At 42.8% G+C, this 20,892-nt stretch overlaps 1 protein-coding gene across 2 annotated transcripts in view; it reads right to left on the bottom strand.

The window, feature by feature from the left end:
- The window catches only part of LOC115198266 (ATP-binding cassette sub-family A member 1), a 291,299-nt gene that overhangs the window by 94,439 nt on the left and 175,968 nt on the right, over positions 1 to 20,892 (bottom strand). For both annotated transcript variants that reach the window (XM_029760119.1, XM_029760120.1), the window contains 2 exons: positions 6,246 to 6,340; positions 5,847 to 5,952 (listed from right to left, as the gene is read on the bottom strand). In XM_029760119.1, coding sequence (XP_029615979.1) covers positions 5,847 to 5,952; positions 6,246 to 6,340 — 201 coding nt within the window. The remainder of the gene's footprint in view (positions 1 to 5,846; positions 5,953 to 6,245; positions 6,341 to 20,892) is intronic.

The following is a 20,892-nucleotide window of genomic DNA, read 5'->3' as shown; positions in this document are numbered from 1 at the left end:
ATATTTTTTTTTAAATATATATATTGGATGACTGTCATTCATATTCCATTCACCCAGCTCAATGTAACATTGATAGGCTTAGGCTATTACATGATACTCCAAATTTCCCTATACCCATCATGAAGTTGCTACAACCTAGCCTACGAATGAAAGTTTACAAGGTAGGAGCGCAGGTCGAGATGCATTTTTGTAATCAAAAATGCATCTCGTCTAGCTGATCTAGGGTGTAATCATTAGTCCAACAGTTGCAAATGAGAGATTCTATTGGACAAATTCAGATATGTTTTACCTCGTTCCCTCGTTCCATTTGCTTCTGTTTTCAACAGAATTGGTGGAATTAATACACCCCTGATCACATGCAAACACAGTTCACTTTCCAAGCAGCCACATACAAACAGCATGATCCCTTTGATCGTTGTATAATTACTTCTCGAATCTATGTGTCACGACTTCCGCCGAAGCTTCCCCCGATTACCGTATTAAACCCTTGTTCAATGTGTCTCTCCTCAGGCCAGTGGTGGCTGGCCCGCTCCAGGAGTCTGAGGTGCGGGAGGTTCTTTCGCCCCCTCTGGACATCGAGGGGGCCCCGGCGTATTCTGTTTGCTCCATACTGGATTTGAGGCGAGGGGCCTTCAGTACCTCGTAGAGTGGGAGGGGTACGGTCCGGAGGAGAGATGCTGGGTTCCGGTGGAGGATGTGTTGGACCCTTCAATGCTGCGGGAGTTCCACTGTCTCCGTCCGGATCGCCCTGCACCTCGCCCTCCGGGTCGTCCCTGAGGTCGGTATCGGCGCGCTGCTGGAGCCGCGTGTCAAGGGGGGGTACTGTCACGACTTCCACCGAAGTCGGTTCCTCTCCTTGTTTGGGCAGCGTTCGGCGGTCGACGTCACCGGTCTTCTAGCCATCGCCGATTCACCTTTCATTTTCCATTTGTTTTGTCTTGTTTTCCCACACAGCTGGTTTACATTCCCTCATTCCTTGTCGTGTATATAACCTTCTATTCCCCCCATGTCTGTGTGTGAAATTGTTTGTTGTAAAGTGTTTGTGCACTCTGACTGGTTCGCGACGGGTTATTTTGTACCCATATTTTGTTGTTCTGGGTGCCGTTGGTTTATCATATTAAACTGCTTCGGTTATTACCCAGTTCTGCTCTCCTGTGCCTGACTTCCCTGCAGCCAGTCACGCACCCCTTACACTATGTGCTCTCCTCCTCCCCCCTTTTCCTTCACTTGTGGACAGCTGATGTGCAAAACACATCAGTTGTCTGTGACCAGACTAAAAAACCTATCCAAGCCAAACCTTTATATCATAACCTCTAACCACTACACACAGCCTACCTACATCGTTGACACCATATTAGCGTCATATGCAATTCAGTTAAGACCAAATTCTTATTTACAATGGCGGCCTAAACCGGCCAAACCCTGACAACACTGGGCCAATTGTGCGCCACCCTATGGCACTCCCAATCACGGCCATTCGTGTGCCCAGGTTACTTTCTAAATGTAATCTGTTACAGTTACTAGTTAACTGTCCAAAATTGTAATCAGTAAGTAACTGTTGGGTTACCCAAACTCAGTAACATAATCTGATTACATTCCATTACTTTTAGATGACTTTCCCCTTAAGAGGCATTAGATGAAGACAAAAATGTATGTTACCATTTGAACGACATATATTGCAGGATAAATCAATGTTACGGTTTACATAGATGTGTCAGGAATCCCGCTTCCTGAGTCTCTTTCTGCCTGAGATGACTGTTTTGTTTAAGTGTTGTCTAAGGTTCCTGAATGCACCCTGTCTGGTTGCCAGGCAATGAGGTTATTCAGGAGTTCTATTTATTACCCGCACCTGCATCTCATCAACCTTCTGCACACCTGGTCCTGATCTTCACCTCTTCTTAAACCTTGAGCTGACATCCATTCCCTGCCGGATCGTTAGCAACGAACAGTATGTTGTGCCAGCGTATCAGCCTCATGTTTCCTGAGATAGTTTTGTGCTTGTTACTGGTTACTCACTCCCGTTAACTCTGTCTACAGTCATTCTCCTGGAACATTCAACTCCCTTGCCTGGCCGTCGGTGGATACAGTGACTTCATTGGATCAACCCATTTACTCTCATCAACTCACCTCCGCTGCCGCTCCGTCTCCTGGATCACTCAAATTACACATCAAGACTACCAATAAATACTCACCTTCATTTTACTCACCTTGTCCTGGTCTGCTTCTGGGTTCTGTCTTAGAGAATCGTGACAAGATGCCCATTTATGGATGTTAAATGTTACTTTATGGGTTGGTTATGTAGACTTCTTCTAACCCATCGCTTTCTACTACATATAATAATACGATTCAATAACATCTTTACATTAAAAACCAAAGTCTATCAGAATTACAGTCATTCCAATAAATGTTATACCCCTTGATCTTCAAGAATAGGACTTGGAAATATGCAAGTATAGATTAGCCAAATTGTTTTACCTGAGCATGATCCCAAAACGAATGACTTATTAGCAGCACTACTCATGGAGGACCACTACTCATGGAGGACTGATTGTAGACTACAGGAAAAGGAGGACCGAGCACGCCCCCAATCTCAACAACGGGAATATTGTGGGGCAGGTTGAGAGCTTCAAGTTTCTTGGTGTCCACATCACCAACAAACTATCATGGTCCAAACACACCAAGATAGTCATGAAGAGGGCACGACAAAGTATATTCCCCCTCAGGAGACTGAAAAGATTTGGCATGGTCCTCAAAAAGTTCTACAGCTGCACCATCGAGAGCATCCTGACTGGTTGCATCACTGCCTGGTATGCCAACTGCTCGGCCTCCGACCGCAAAGCAATACAGAGGGTAGTGCGTACGGCCCAGTACATCACTGGGGCCAAGCTTCCTGCCAACCAGGACCTCTATACTTGGCGGTGTCAGAGGAACTAAACATTGTCAAAGACTCCAGCCACACTAGTCATAGACTGTTCTCTCTGCTACCGCACCGCAAGCGGTACCGGAGCGCCCAGTCTAGGTCCAAAAGGCTTCTTAACAGCTTCTTCCCCCAAGCCATAAGACTCCTGAACAGCTAATCAAATGGCTACCCTGACTATTTGCATTGCCCCCCCCCCCCTCTTTTTACGCTGCTACTCTCTGTTTATTATCTATGCAGTCACTTTAACTCTACCTACATGTACATATTACCTCAAGTACCTCAACTAACTTGTGCCACGCACATTGACTCTGTACCGGTACCCCCTGTACAGTGGCAAGAAAAAGTATGTGAACCCTTTGGAATTACCTGGATTTCTGCATAAATTGGTCATAAAATTTGATCTGATCTTCAGTCACAAAAATAGACAAACACAGTCTGCTTAAACTAATAACACACAAACAATAATACGTGTTCATGTCTTTATTGAACACACAGTGTAAACATTCACAGTGCAGGGTAGGAAATGTATGTGAACTTGGATTTAATAACTGGATGAACCTCCTTTGGCAGTAATAACCCCAACCAAATGTTTTCTGTAGTTGTGGATCAGACCTGCGCATCGGTCAGGAGGAATTTTGGACCATTCCTCTTTACAAACCTGTTTCAGTTCAGCAATATTCTTGGATATCTGGTGTGAACCGTACTCTTGAGGTCATGCCACAGCATCTCAATCGGGTTGAGGTCAGGACTCTGAGTGGGCCACTCCAGAAGGCGTATTTTCTTCTGTTGAAGCCATTATGTTGTTGATTTACTTCTGTGTTTTGGGTTATTGTCCTGTTGCATCACCCAACTTTTGTTGAGCTTCAATTGGCGGACAGAAAGCTTTACATTTTTCTGAAAAATGTCTTGATGAATTTGGGAATTCATTTTTCCGTCAATGATAGCAAGCCGTCCAGGCCCTGAGGCAGCAAAGCAGCCCCAAACCATGATGCTCCCTCCACCATACTTTATAGCTGGGATGAGGATTTGATGTTGGTGTGCTATGGCTTTTTATTGTGTGTTCCTTCCAAACAACTCAACTTTAGTTTCATCTGTCCACAAAATATTTTGCCAGTAGAGCTGTGGAATATTGCGAACTTCAGACGTGCAGCAATGCTTTTATTTGGACAGCAGTGGCTTCTTCCATGGTGTCCTCCCATGAACACCATTCTTGTTTAGTGTTTTACGTATGGTAGAATTGTCAGCTGAGATGTTAGCATGTTCCAGATATTTCTGTAAGTCTTTAGCTAAAACTCGAGGATTCTTCTTAACCTCATTGAGCATTCTAAACTGTGCTCTGGGCAGTCGTCTATGCAGGATGGCCACTCCTAGGGAGAGTAGCAACACTGCTGAACTTTATCTTTAGATGCATGTGATAGCTAAATAAGCAAAAGCGGAAGTGAAAAAAAAATACAACAAAATATCTCTTTCTCGCTCTCTCTCTCTTGCTTCTAAACTGTTCAACTATTGTCTTTCCCTTTTTGAGTCAACCACTCACCACATTTTATGCACTGCAGTGCTAGCTAGCAGTAGCATATGCTTTCAGTACTAGATTCATTCTCTGATATTTTGATTGGGTGGGCAACATATCAGTTCATGCTGTAAGAGCTCTGATAGGTTGGAGAACCTCCTCCAGAGGTTGTCATAATTATTGTGTATGTTTATGGAAGGGGGTGAGAACCACAAGCCTCCTAGGTTTTGTATTATAGTCAATGTACCAAGAGGAGGACGGAAACTAGCTGAACTCTGGCTACATCATGGTGCCACTCTACAGAGTGCTGTTGAGGCTACTGTAGACCTTCATGGCAAAACAGTGTGTTTGAATCAATTATTTGGTGACGTGAATATATTTAGTATAGTTTTATCTAAAAAGGATAACTTTAATGTTTCACTATTTTTATGATCTTCACTAAGAATAAAGGTCCTCCCCTGAGGAGATTCCACTGCTAGAGTACACTGTATACTACTGTTCTTTCTCTGTCTGCAACCCCAGCAGACACAGGTTTGTGTTCCAAATGGCACTCTATTCACTTTGTAGTGCACTTATTTTGACCAGGACCCAAGGGGTATCATTTGGGACGCAACCACACTCAGCGAGCCAGACATATCCCACTTTAAAAAGGGAAAGGCACAGAGCTGGGAACGGCTGATGTTCAGCCATTATAGTTACATCATCACTGCGGTTGTGAATCAAAGTCGTGTTACTGTGGAGAATCCATAGCCTGGAGAAGTGCCCTGGAGAAGGATGGTTAAGACACCCAAGGGAGAGTAACACTGATCTTGAATGACTTCATTTGCCTTTTTTCTTTTTTTTTAAGTTTAAGGTTCGGACCGCCTACAGGTTTGAACATTTAATGAGTGTGTGTGTGGGAGTGTTTGTGTGTGTGTGTGTGTGTGTGTGTGTGTGTGTGTGTGTGTGTGTGACAGAGAGATAGATAGAGGGGTGTGTGTACACTTGTTTGAATGTGTTGAGGAGAAAAGGAGGAAGAAGTAAATATATTAGATGCATCTGAGACAATCATACCCAGTTTCCATGGACACCCAAAAGTCTATCTGGGTTTTAACTTTCCTTCCAGTTTGATTTGAAGGTAATGTATTGAAATTCAAGAGTCACTCAAGCAGATTCGATCTCATGTTTCAGAAAGAGCACAAGCTTAGCGTTAGTGATTGGTTTCTTACGTCCATGCATAATTGAATGTAGATAAACAACATTCCAAGCACCTCTGTGAATTGAGATCTCCGTAGATCCCTTCTGGCTTTCAACCACAGCAAACGTACCTTTATCCTCCCACAAGGGAAGATATTAAATCAATGCGTTTTCCCTCAGAAGTCAAGCTGTTCCACAGCTGGCAGTAAGGCCACCACTATCCCAATATCCATAGCATACCTGGGGGGAATTGAATAGGCTTTTCAAATCCCTGATTACAGCTTCAATTTCCGGTTCAGTCATCCTGACTTGGGAATTAACTCCTCCAACGGAAATCCCTCCGTACCTTGAGTGGTGGGTAGTGGTGGCAGGGGTGCAGGCAAAGATCAGAGTACAAATGAATAAGATATGAACGCGCATGGACACACAAACACACAAATAAATGCACACACATGCAGACACACACATACACAAACAACACACAGTACCATTTAATTTGACTCTTGACTCATGAGTTATAATTAGTGGGACTTAGAACTTGACATTACACGTTATCTTAGATAACAACTTCGGTCACATTGTTGGCATTATTGAACATTCAAAGTTATGTAAGTGCTACCGAGCACAGAGTGAGAGTACCTTTTTCTGCCTGCTTTCTCATATGTTTTCAAGAGGAAGTCTGTCATGTTCCTCCCTGTCAGGTCCTGCAGTGTGTCCGTAGTATTCTGGGTCCTCTGGAAATACATGATAATGAAAAGTTATTACTTCTAACATACATAGATTTTCTTCAGCCCAGAACTCATCAACATGTGACGTGTATTTCACTACGGTATACAGACTTCTCAGGCAGTCATTGGCTCTGAGAAAAAGGTGGAACAATTGACATTCAAAGCAACAGATATAATAGCAGTACCATGCATATGCCATTTAGCAGACAGTTTTTATCCAAAGTGACACAGTCATACATCAACACAATTTACATATGGGTGGCCCCAATGGGAATCAAACCCATGACCCCCAGCGTTGCAAGTGCATTGCTCTACGAACTGAGCCACACAGCAGATTCCAGATAGTGTATTGTGCAAACTTTGGAAATCCAGGCTCCATGATCCTAATCTGACAGAAGTTCAGCCAAAACAATGGCCACCATCCTAACACAACCGAGTCTGAAACACCTCCATCAATGCAGAATCGTTGCGTGATAGTGGCACCAGCCACATTTCAAACCATAAACAACTCATATATGCATGGCGCTGTGGAACCCAACCAAGCACTCTGAACCCGATCATAATAGTCAATTAATGAGCCTGTTGGAACCTTCCCCGTCCCCGTGATGCAGCCAAAGCTGTGGCTAATGTCAAAGGGCTCTAATTAGCACGTACTCTGCATACATTGGCACATTCAGACAATTAGGGAAGACACGACACAGTGGTGCGTTTCCACTCCACATATCCTCCACAGCCACATCCAACAACTAGCACCTCCCTGTCTGGCCCAGTTCATTTCAGGGCAGCGGGAAACAAAACTGATTAGGCTGATTCCTTGGCAAGGCACATGGAGACTGCTTATTAGGATCCAGAACCCCCCTCCCCTACCCTCCCTCCCATATTCCCTCATGCTCCCCCCCAAGCCAAGCATCGAGCCCCTACACCCCCCCCCCCACCCCCCACCCTGACTCCCTTTAACCGAATGTGTTCTATCCACCCTTCCCTGGGTTCCTAGCTTAGCGCGCTAACCGAGGATAAACACTGCACTCGGAGAGAGACTACTGTTTAAATAAACGCCCCCACACCGTTTAGCCGTGTTTGTACGCCTCTTTTCTATTTGTTGTTCGGTAATGACATGGATATGTATGCAAACAGGCGTTGGTTCGTTAATTAATTCCTAGCTTGGTTGGGGTGAGGGGCCGGATTAGGAGGGGAGAGGGAAAAGAGGGGTTCCATTCCGAAAGCTTACCTGTCCCCCTGATGCATATTTAGATGGTTTTATGTTATTGTTTTTACAGATGAGTGCCCAGTAATCTAAATAATCCGACCAGGATTTATTTGGTTATATAGTTCGACTTTCCAGGTCCACCCCTAGTCTAACTGTAGATACAGGCCAGCTGCAAAAAAATGCAGTCTGTAATAGCAGAACTCAATTCCAAATGAGATGAACATACAGTACATCGATGAAGCTTAGTACTCTATATCCACCGCATACCAATAGTTATCTGCAAAATGAACCATGTGATTTTGAATGTAGTTAAAAATGTAGTTACTGTAATAGTGAAACAACTAGGACGTTTTGTAACAGGAAGAAGATGAGACCCTACACACTGTTTACCGTTGAACAATCTGGGTCTCCGTTACGAGCAGCAAGCACTTCGCAATAAACAAACAGATGGTTAGAGTGTTGACTGTACTGTGTACAATGAGCCTGAGCTCACAGCTCAGACAGCCAGCACGAGTCGAATTGCATTGGCCGTATTTCACCTCCTCCAATCGAAAACACAGATAAGTTGACATTGCTTCCAACACTCAATGGGCGTGTGTCCTAATATGGACACCGTACATATCAGCTTTTTATATAGGTCATAGAAAGATATCAGAGGACAAGTTCATTGTAATGGCAATTTATTTTTTGAATTAAATAGTATCAAAGCATGTGTTTGATACCTTTCTATTTATTCCATTTCAGCCATTACAATGAACCTGTCCTCGGATATCTCCTCCCACCTTGCCACTTCTGATCACAGTTATTTACCTGGAACATTCTCTCTCTTCACTTGGCATTCTATACTTCACATCACTCATTCCACACGCGTATGCCACTCTCGACCACATGACGGCAGGTTGATGACACACAGGAGAGGCAAACAGGAGAGAGGCAAATGTAAACTCAGAATAATCAAATCTGGGGAATAAGCTGGCACGCTGCGGTGTTGGAGAGACGATAAGAGAATAGGCTTCTTATTAATCTCTGCACACAGTCTCTGTATCTTGGGAAACCTCAATAACCAACTTCCAATTCAACCTGGCACAAACAAATGCAATCTTTGGGATGTAGAGTTCTGCTTAAAGCTATGTGAACCACCTGCTGTACGTAGCTATGCAGGCCTAGGCTGAGTTTCACTCATCTAGTTTGTTGATTCGTCTGAAATGCTGAATTATTATCAAGTCAATTTTGTTTTCTTATGTTTTTAAAAGACAACATTTAATTGTCATTTTCAGAAATGCATGACTTGTAATTCTCATTTCCTGTCAAAAGTGCTGCACCTGTCTTGTTGATAGAGGTGGATTTGGCAAAGTAACTGCTAGTAAGTTATTTGTAAATACTAGGAACTAAAGTGATGGATTGTGACTCAAAACGTATCTTGTTGGCAGGAAATTACAAGGAATTTCTGTATATGTTGGCAGCAGCAAGTGGAACTTGCATTTGTGTGCATACGTGCATATTTTGAATACATTTGCTCAAATATCACTGAGTGGATCAACCTCCAACGTAAGGCTGTGTTCAAAATAATACAAACATAAGCAAGAGACATTGCCATCTTTACAAGTCAACACTGCCTAGCTGCAGTTTTACTAAAATAAATAAATACATTTACAGGGCCTCATTCCACCATCTGCCTCATCTTGCAACCTCACAACCTTTTCACTTTTGTTTTCCAATGTGCCCTTCCTTACTGAACGCTTCGCTTCGGACAGGTCATTTAACACTAGAATGGATCTCGGGGGTAGAAGCCAAAATGACAAATCAACAGTAGCCTCTTAGAGCAAAGATGTGACCGACCCATATCGTGTGTTCTGTCTGCTTGAATTCAGGTTGCAGGACTTGTCAGTACATAGTGTTGTTCATTATCTGACTATCTACCTCAAAGAGAGGCCTAGGCTGGCCAATAGGGAGATCCGTTCCCAATAAACTGAACTCTGATTCATATAGTTAAGAAGATAATACAATGGAATTGGTCATGCACAATAGAATAACAATGCCATGCCAGGACAACACACCCAAAGCAAAGTGCAAGTTATTAAAACCATCCAGGCCAAGTGTGCAGCACCGCCAATTAAAAAAGAGAAGTCAATTAGTATCAAATATCAAGGCCTAGTTTTGAACATCCCTTCTGAATAAGCCAGCATACAGTAGACCAACATAGGCTGGACCAGCATAAATCAAACTAGCAGATTGGATTAGTTTAGAAAATTGTATGTTATTTATCTTTGTTTAGCATATGATTAATTAATCAATCAATGTACCTGCAAAAACACAACAAACAAAAATGACATTAAAACAAACAACTACAATAGAGCATGCTGGGAAATATGTTAATGATGGGAGTGGTCAGACCAGCTTGGTCACCAGCATCACCAGCATAAGCTGGCATCAAATAAAATCTAATTTTATTTGTCACATACAATACACATGTTCAGCAGATGTTACTGCGGGTGTAGCGAAATGCATATGCTTCTTGCTCAAACAGTGCAATAATATCAAACAAGTAACATCTAACAATAAATTTCAATTTACATGAATGGAATTAACAATATATAAAGATTAGGACGAGCAATGTCAGAGCGGCATAGACTAAGATACAGTGGAATAGGACAGAATACAGTATATATACAGTTGAAGTCGGAAGTTTACATACACTTAGGTTGGAGTTATTAAAACTCGTTTTTTAACCACTCCACAAATTTCTTGTTAAACTATAGTTTTGGTAAGTCGGTTAGGACATCTACTTTGTGCATGACAAGTAATTCTTCCAACAATTGTTTACAGACAGATTATTTCACTGCATCACAATTCCAGTGGGTCAAAAGTTTACATATACTAAGTTGACTGTGCCTTTAAACAGCTTGGAATATTCCAGAAAATGATGTCATGGCTTTAGAAACTTCTGATAGGCTAATTGACATCATTTGAGTCAATTGGAGGTGTACCTGTGGATGTATTTCAAGGCCTACCTACAAACTCAGTGCCTCTTTGCTTGATCATGGGAAAATCAAAAAAAATCAGCCAAGACCTCAGAGAAAAAATTGTAGATCACCACAAGTCTGGTTCATCCTTGGGAGCAATTTCCAAACGCCTGAAGGTACCACATTCATCTGTACAGACAACAATACGTAAGTATAAACACCATGGGACCACGCAGCAGTCATACCGCTCAGGGAAGAGACACGTTCTGTCTCCTTGAGATGAACGTACTTTGGTGCGAAAAGTGCAAATCAATCCCAGAAAAATAGCAAAGAACCTTGTGAGGATGCTGGAGGAAACAGGCACAAAAGTATCTATATCCACATTAAAACGAGTCCTATATAAACATAACCTGAAAGGTCGCTCAGCAAGGAAGAAGCCACTGCTCCAAAACCGGCATAAAAAAGCCAGACTACGGTTTGCAACTGCACATGGGGACAAAGATCGTACTTTTTGGAGAAATGTCCTCTGGTCTGATGAAACAAAAATAGAACAGTTTGGCCATAATGACCATTGTTATGTTTGGAGAAAAAAGGGGGAGCCTTGCAAGCCAAAGAACACCATCCCAATGTGAAGCACGGGGGTGACAGCATCATGTTGTGGGGGTGCTTTGCTGCAGGAGGGACTGGTGCGCTTCACAAAATAGATGGCATCATGAGGGAGGGAAATTATGTGGATATATTGAAGCAACATCTCAAGACATGTCAGGAAGTTAAAGCTTGGTCACAAAGGGGTAATGACCCCAAGCATACTTCCAAATTTTGGGCAAAATGGCTTAAACCTGTTTGGGCTAGGGGGCAGTATTGAGAATTTTGGAAAAAATATGTGCCCATTTTTAACTGCCTCCTACACCAACTCAGAAGCTAGAATATGCATATTATTGTTCAGGTTTGGATAGAAAACACCCTAAAGTTTCTAAAACTGTTTGAATGGTGTCTGTGAGTATAACAGAACTCCTATGGCAGGCAAAAACCTGACAAGGTTTCATGCAGGAAGTACCCTGTCTGACAAGGAGTCGTGCGTCTTGCATCTGTTTATTGAAAAGTAAGGATCTTAGCTGTAACGTGACAATTCCCAGGGCTCCGATAGGCTCTCAGAACCCGGGAAATACCTGAAGGTTGACGAGGCAGCCTCAGGCTGAAACAGATTATCGCCTTTGGTAAGTGGCGGATCAGAGGACCTTTGAATGAGGCGCGTGCACGATTCGCCCCTGTGGAGAAATTTAATTCGGCTGTTTAGGCTCATTGCATATTCCCGGTCGGAATATTATCGCTTTTCTACGAGAAAAATGGCATAAAAATTGGTTTTAAACAGCGGTTGACATGCTTCGAAGTACGGTAATGGAATATTTAGAATTTTTTTGTCAAGCCATGTGCGAGACCGTGATTTAGTATTCTGATAGTGTCTAGAACTCACGAACAAAACGTCGCTGTTTGGATATAATGATGGATTATTTGGGACCAAACCTACATTTGTTATTGAAGTAGAAGACGTGGGAGTGCATTCTGACGAAGAACAAGAAAGGTAATAAAATTTTTCTTATAGGAAATGTGATTTTGATGAAGGCTAATCTTGCCGGGTGTCTAAATAGCTAGCCCGTGATGCCGGGCTATGTACTTAGAGTATTGCAAAATGTGCTTCATTCGAAAAGCTATTTTAAAATCGGACATATCGAGTGCATAGAGGAGTAATGTATCTATAACTCTTAAAATAATTGTTATGCTTTTTGTGAACGTTTATCGTGAGTAATTTAGCAAACTGTTAGTAAATTCCCCGGAAGTTTGCGGAGGTTATGCTTTTTCTGAACGTCACATGCTAATGTAAAAAGCTGTTTTTTGATATAAATATGAACTTCATTGAACAGACATGCATGTATTGTATAACACAATGTCCTAGGTGTGTCATCTGATGAAGATCATAAAAGGTTAGTGCTGCATTTAGCTGTGGTTTGGGTTTATGTGACATGATATGCTAGCTTGAAAAATGGGTGTCTGATTATTTCTGGCTGGGCACTCTGCTGACATAATCTAATGTTTTGCTTTCGTTGTAAAGCCTTTTTGAAATCGGACAGTGTGGTTAGATTAACGAGATTCTTGTCTTTAAATAGCTGTAAAATAGTCATATGTTTGAGAAATTGAAGTAATAGTATTTCAAACGATTCAAAAATCGCGCCACTGGATTGAAGTGGCTGTTACGTAGGTGGGACGAGTTCGTCCCACATGCGCCAGAGAGGTTAACCTGTTGGGGCTAGGGGGCAGTATTTGCACGGCCGGATAAAAAACGTACCCGATTTAAACTGGTTACTACTCTTGCCCAGAAACGAGGATATGCATATAATTAGTCGATTTGGATAGAAAAAACTCTAAAGTTTCTAAAACTGTTTGAATGGTGTCTGTGAGTATAACAGAACTCATATGGCAGGCCAAAACCTGAGAAGATTCCTTTCAGGAAGTGCCCTGTCTGACAATTTGTTCTCCTTCTGTGGCATCTCTATCAAAAATACAGCATCTCTGCTGTAACGTGACATTTTCTAAGGCTTCCATTGGCTCTCAGAAGGCGCCAGAAAGTAGAATGACGTCTCTGCAGTCTCTGGGCGAAAAACAGCAGGAGTTTTTGTGAGTGGTCAGGCAGGGAACAATGACACTGGAGATGCGAGTCCACGAGACGACTCCATGTTTTTCTTTCAGTCTTTGAATGAATACAACGTTGCCCGGTTGGAATATTATCGCTATTTTACGAGAAAAATCGCGTAAAAATTGATTTTAAACAGCGTTTGACATGCTTCGAAGTACGGTAATGGAATATTTTGAATTTTTTTGTCACGAAATGCGCTCGCGCGTCACCCTTCGGATAGTGACCTGAACGCACAAACAAAATGGAGCTATTTCAATATAACTATGGATTATTTGGAACCAAAACAACATTTGTTGTTGAAGTAGAAGACCTGGGAGTGCATTCTAACGAAGAACAGCAAAGGTAATCCAATTTTTCTTATAGTAAATCTGAGTTTGGTGAGGGCCAAACTTGGTGGGTGTCAAATTAGCTAGCCGTGATGGCCGGGCTATCTACTCAGATTATTGCAAAATGTGCTTTCGCCGAAAAGCTATTTTAAAATCTGACACCGCGATTGCATAAAGGAGTTCTGTATCTATAATTCTTAAAATAATTGTTATGTATTTTGTGAACGTTAATCGTGAGTAATTTAGTAAATTCACCGGAAGTTTGCGGTGGGTATGCTAGTTCTGAACATCACATGCTAATGTAAAAAGCTGGTTTTTGATATAAATATGAACTTGATTGAACAAAACATGCATGTATTGTATAACATAATGTCCTAGGAGTGTGATCTGATGAAGATCATCAAAGGTTAGTGCTGCATTTAGCTGTGGTTTTGGTTTTTGTGACATATATGCTTGCTTTGAAAATGGCTGTGTGATTATTTTTGGCAGGGTACTCCCCTGACATAATCTAATGTTTTGCTTTCGCTGTAAAGCCTTTTTGAAATCGGACAATGTGGTTAGATTAACGAGAGTCTTGTCTTTAAAATGGTGTAAAATAGTCATATGTTTGAGAAATTGAAGTTATAGCATTTATGAGGTATTTGTATTTCGCGCCACGCGATTCCACTGGCTGTTGACTAGGGAGGTTAAGCTTTTGCCCCACCCATCTCATTTCGTTCTCGGAGTGTTCAGAGTGCACACTTGACACTCTGGCCGAGGATTTGTTTACCTTTGGATAACAAAGTTTATTTTGATTTGGTTAACACTTTTTTGGTTATTACATGATTCCATATGTGTTATTTCATAGTTCTGATGTCTTCACTATTATTCTACAATGTAGAAAATAGTAAAGAATAAAGAAAAACCCTTGCATAAGTAGGTGTTCTTAAACTTTTGACCGGTAGTGTACTCTGTTTCATGAAAACATGGCTCTCTCGGTATATTCTGCCTGAGACCGTTCAGCTAGTTGGGTTCTCAGTTCATCGCGAAGACAGGAATAATGTCTCTCCGGGAAGAAGAAGGGCAGGGGTGTACAGTATGTTTCATGATTAACTACTCTACTCATGGTGTGATTGTGATAACATACAGGGACTCAAGTCCTTTTGTTCATCCGACCTAGAATACCTCACAATCTAATGCTGTCCGTATTAACTCCCAAGACAATTCTCTTTGGTTATAGTCACTGCCGTGTATTTTCAAAGAACTTTATGCAAACTGGACTTTATGCATACTGGAAACTACATATCCTGAGGCCACTTTATTGGAGCTGGGGATTTTAACAAAGCAAATTTTTGGAAAACGTTACCAAAAATGTATCAACACACGTAAGACTCATGCTGCTAAATCACTCAACCACTGCTACTCCAACTTCCGGGATGCTTACAAGTCCCTCCCCCACCCTCTCTTTGGCAAATGATCATGACTCAATTTTTCTCCTCCCTTCCTATAGGCAGAAACTCAAACAGGAAGTACCTGTGCTAAGGACTATTCAACGCTGGTCTGACCAATCGGATTCCACACTTCAAAATATGTTCCAGGTAGCCTCGGAGAACAACATAGACGAACATACTGATACGGTGACTGAGTTTGAGGAAGTGTAAAGGAAATGTTGTACCCACTGTGACTATTAAAACCTACCCTAACCAGAAACCATGGATAGATGGCAGCATTTGTGCAAAACTGAAAGCGCGAACCATCGCATTTAACCTTGGCAAGGTGACTGCGAATATGGCCGAATACAAACTGTGTAGTTATTCCCTTCGCAAGGCAATCAAACAGTCAACACGTCAGTACAGCGACAAAGTGGAGTTGCAATTCAACAGCTCAGACATGAGACGTATGTGGCAGGGTCTATAGACAATCACGGACTACAAAGGGAAAACCAGCCACATGGAGGACACCGGACAAGCTAAACACCTTCTTTGCCCGCTTTGAGGATAACACAGTGCAACCGACGCAGCCCGCTACAAAGGACTGTGGGCTCTCCTTCTCCGTGGCCAACGTGAGAAAGACATTTAAACGTGTTAACCCTCGCAAGGCTGCTGGCCCAGACGGCATCCCTAGCCGCGTCCTCAGAGCATGCGCAGACCAGCTGGCTGGAATGTTTACGGACATATTCAATCTCTCCCTATCTCAGTCTGTTGTCCCTACATTCTTCAAGATGTCCACCATTGTTTCTGTACCCAAGAAAGCAAAAGTAACTGAACTAAATTACTATCGTCCCATAGCACTCACTTCTGTCATTATGAAGTGCTTTGAGAGACTAGTCAAGGATCATCCTCTACCTTACCTGACACCCTAGACCCACTTCAATTTGCTTACCACCCCAACAGATCCACAGATCATGCAATCACCATCGCACTGCACACTGCTCTATCCTATCTGGACAAGAGGAATACTTATGTAAGAATGCTGTTCATTGACTATAGCTCAGCATTCAACACCATAGCACCCTCCAAGTTCATCATTAAACTCCAGGCCCTGTGTCTGAACCCCTGACGGGCCGCCCCCAGGTGGTGAAGGTAGGAAACAACACCTCCACTTCGCTGATCCTCAATACTGTGGCCCCACAAGGATGCATGCTCAGCCCCCTCCTGTACTCCCTATTTACCCATGACTGCGTGACCATGCACGCCTCCAACTCAATCATTAATTTTGCAGATGCCACAACAGTAGTAGGCTTGATTACCAACAATGACAAGACAGCCTACAGGGAGGAGGTGAGGGCCCTGGGAGAGTGGTGCCAGGAAAATAACCTCTCAATGTAGCTGATCATGGAATTCAGGAAACAACTGAGGGAGAACCCCCCTATCCACATCGACGGGACAGCAGTGGAAAAGGAGGAAAAGCCTGAAGTTCCTCGGTGTACACATCACTGATAAACTGTAATGGTCCACCCACACAAATAGTGTGGTTTGCAAGGCGCAACAGAGCCTCTTCAACCTAAGGAGGCTGAAGAAATTTGGCTTGGCACCTAAAACCCTCACACACTTTTACAGATGCACAATTGAAAGCATCCTGTCAGGCTGCCTGGTACAGTAACTGCACTGCCCACAACCGCAGGGCTCTCCAGTGGGTGGTGCAGCCCAACGCATCATCGGGGGCAAACTACCTGCCCTCCAGGACACCTACAGCCCCCGATGTCACAGGAAGGCCAAAAAGATCATCAAGCACAACAACTACCTGAGCCACTGCCTGTTCACCCCGTTATCATCCAGAAGGCAAGGTCAGTACAGGTGCATCAAAGCTGGGGCCAAGAGACTGAAAAACAACATATCTCAAGGCCGTCAGACTCTTAAATAGCCATCGTTAGGATCATCACTTTACTTTAAGACTGTGATATGTCAGCATAATAGTAGAGAGAATGATTTATTTCAGCTTTTATTTCTTTCATCACATTCCCAGTGGGTCAGAAGTTTACATACCCTGAATTAGTATTTGGTAGCATTGCCTTTTAAATTGTTTAACTTGGGTAAAACATTTTGGGTAGCCTTCCACAAGCTTCCCACAATAAGGTGGGTGGATTTTGGCCCATTCCTCCTGTCAGAGCTGGTGTAACTGAGTCAGGTTTGTAGGCATCCTTGCTCACACACGCTTTTTCAGTTCTGCCCACGCATCTACTATGGGATTGAGGTCAGGGCTTTGTGATGGCCACTAAAATACCTTGACTTTGTTGTCCTTAAGAGGGTGTGAACAATGCTCAATGGGTGTAGACAAAGCGGAGCTCTTCACAAGATACCAAAACATTCAAAGGCCATTTTCTCAAAAGTGAGTCCACAAGTTGATCAACTTTCAAAGCAGAATTACTTTCCCATTGTTCCTCAAAAATGCAGTGTTTGATATACCATTTTGTTGCTCTGAGTCTCTACTTTCATCCAATGTACAAAACATAATTTCAAATTTTGCTACCTAAGACCAAATCCAGGTGGTGAGTCTCATATTTGCTGGGCTAATAATGTGACCAGCTAGACCATACTGGTCAACCAGCATAACCAGCTAGACCATGCTGGTAAGACCAACATGACCATGCTGGTCAGACTTGCTTGACCAGCATCCAACCAGCACTGACCAGCACAGACCAGCATACACCAGCGTAGACCAGCGTAGACCCTGGCTGTACTAGTGTTTTGTGCACTAAGGTTGCTTCTTTTATTCAGAATAGTTTGTGCTAAGGTTTGTTCAAGGGTTGTTTAGCTTCATTTTGAAGGCTTGCTAAAGCATATCTCAATGAATTGGGATAAGCATTTTCAAGAACACTACTCACATAAGTGGTGAATGAAGAAAATATGCACAACTTAAATGATTTATTTGATAGATAAGGGTGGCAAGGCTATGCAACAGTAGCTGAGTAGAGTTTCCTGATGATAAAGACATCAAACGTAATACTCAGAGCGCCGTGGCTTTATCAATTCCTTTGCACGCATGGAGGCCTTTTAATTTGTTACGGTTAAATATCGCCAGCCAACGAGTGCCAATACATGAGAATTGATAATAGGCTTACTATTGCATGCCATTTCCATGGAAACGTAGATTTTTTTTTCTCTCTCTCTCTGTCTCTCTGTCTCTCTGTGTGTGTGTGTTTTTCAAGGGCGTATTGGGAGGATCGCAGGGATAAAAGATAAAAGAAATCTACTCCAAAGCCTGTACGTCATGTCATGGTTAATTCAATACTAGCTTCTTTTTTTTTTTAGGTCAAAGGGAATATATTCTCCCAATGTTCTGGGTTTCTGTTGGTGGTTCGGCCAAAGAGCCACATCAATTCAAGCCCCCCCTTTTCAGGACCATAGAGCACAGGTAAGCAATCTATAGCAGTCATTGTTTAATAAATGAACACTGAGTTGGTGTGTGTGCGTGCGCATGTGGGTGCGTGCGCAGTGTGTCCGTTCGTGTGTGTGCGCAGTGTCTGTCCGTGTGTGGTGTGTGTGTGCATAGGGTGCGTCAGTTCGTATGTGTGCAGGGGTTGGGCATCATCTCACGACTAGTGCACCTGTCTTTATATGTTTCATGTACGTACCTATTGTCTCCCACTTCTCTGAAGGGAGGAGTGGCACAAAGAGACAGTCAAATAAAAATACTGTGATTTTAAAGAAGGGAGGGAAATAATAGACAACGGAGAGAGAGAGAGAAACACTAGCTGCCGTGAGAAAAAAAATGTCATGTATCCAACAGCACCTTTTAATGGGACACCTTGACAGCCTTGTCGAGATCCAGAACATCCAGGTGTCAGAATAAGACAGGTCACGGAAATGGTACTCCTTTTGTCCGACTGTCTCGGCAAGCATTCCCATCCCATAATACCTGTTCTCCAACCCTCACTTCAAAACGGCCCCGTCTTGTCTGGCTTGTCACAAGGGGGGGGGGGGGGGGCACAGCGAGGCTTGCGCACAAGCTCAACGAGGCATTACATATCCGACAAGGGCAGACGTCATGTGATAGTCCAGTCCATCACTATAAAGGAACTTTTGGAAGGAGGAAGAAATGAGGTCTGGGGATGAGCGGAGCATCATCTCAAGGGGTCGTTTTGCCAAACAGCATGGGCTCCGGTTAGGGGAAGTCATTGGCTTTCAAAGGCCTCTTACTGTCTGTCTGAGAGGGCTCAGCACACATATATATATATATATATATACACATACAGTGCTAACACACACACACGTACTCCCATGCATAGGTACTGTACGCATACATAATGCACACTTTGAGCAAGGCATTTAACCCCTAACCTGCTTCAGGGGCCTGCTCTGTGCCGCTTACCATGTGCCGCTTCCCGCTTTTTTGTGTGTGTGTGTGTGTGTATGAGAATATGTGTGTGTGTGTGTCACAGGTGTGACTAATTGCCTGTTCATTCAGTTAATGCATCAAGCATTTTCATTGTACAATTGAACTGATTATGAAATTTCAATGTGTGTATTTAAACCCCCCTGTTTTTTATGTTCTAGGCATCCGCCCACAGGAAGTGAATGTAGTCCGGAGGCATGGTGGAGCCTGGTGTGCAGAGAGCTAATGGCATTGTTTGTTGAGAGCACATGGATAACGTAGTTGTTTGAGCTGTGGAGAACCTGAGAAAATGGACACATGTCTCCAGGGCCACTTCCTGTGCCCCTTTCTGTCTGGTTTGTTGATGTTGGTATTTTAAACTATGCATTGGCTAAAAGCAAACTGTGGAATGGAACATGTGAGATGTACCCTACCTGAGCCACATGTCCTCTTAAATATGTTGTTTTGTTTGAAACGGTTGTTTAGTCTCTACTTCACTCTGCCTGCTCAACCCAGATCCAAAAGAACCTGTCACTTTTCCACCACATAGGTGTGTGTGTGGTGTCCGGGGTAGATTATAATGAAAATAAAATATCTGTTTAAGAAAATATACATGAAATAGTTTCTTGTTTTTTCTCCTGAAAAGCCAACAGTTCCTCTTTGCCAAGACTTTGTCAAACATCCCAATTAGCCATCTTACAAGAATAAGTCAAACATCTCAATTCTCATTCCAAGATGATGCGATACTTCAGAACAAGATGCCAAGTAGAATAAAAACTCACCTCCCACACCAGCTACAGAGAACCAAATTATCTCATATTTCTCAGACTGTGCTTTTGGATACTTGTTTGCAAACTGGGTAAGTACTACATCCGTCTCTCTGACATTTAACTTCCTCAGAGGGGAAAAAACTGAGGAACAGTTGCTGTCGACAAGCCAAAGCATTGGCAACACACCTTCGCTTAGCGCTGCTGGCTTAAAGTGTCACTCCTTACACCTCTGTCACAGTTGATGTCAATTCATACATCTACCGTATTTGATTTCTCACCCTTCTTTCTATTTTGATCAACTGCTGAATTTACCATCCAGGTGGGTGATGAACTATCTCGACCACTCAACACCGGCTGTAACCACCCATCAAATCAACCACCAGAGCCTCCTCACCAGTACTGTGTTGATGCTCCCTCTCAAGGAGTCCATGTTATCTCTCCCAGCTGGTATATGGACAGGCACATGATGTAGCTGGCAATACAAAGTCCCAGAATCACGTGAAGGTCATGTCTGCCACATCCAGAGAGTTTATCTGTCGATGTTTGTCTCTTGAAAAGCATGACTGAAAGAATTGGTTTTAGTTTTTGTATGCAAATGTGGGATATTGACTTTCGATTCACATGTTCCCAAGCCACCAGGGAAAAAAGTCAAATAATCAGTCAATCAAATCACTGGGTACTGTATAACAAAATGTTGCTTTTAGTGGTTTTGATCGTTTGCGCCAAAACTTTCTAGGTTATTATAACTTGTGTGCGTAAGTATAACCAGGAGTGATTTCATGAACTTCATTAATCAGGCCTAATTTA

Source organism: Salmo trutta, chromosome 8 (genome assembly GCF_901001165.1).
Source record: "Salmo trutta chromosome 8, fSalTru1.1, whole genome shotgun sequence".
NCBI classification, from domain to species: domain Eukaryota; kingdom Metazoa; phylum Chordata; class Actinopteri; order Salmoniformes; family Salmonidae; genus Salmo; species Salmo trutta.
The sequence above is the reverse complement of the archived record's forward strand: the minus strand, read 5'-3'. Positions and strand labels throughout refer to the sequence as shown.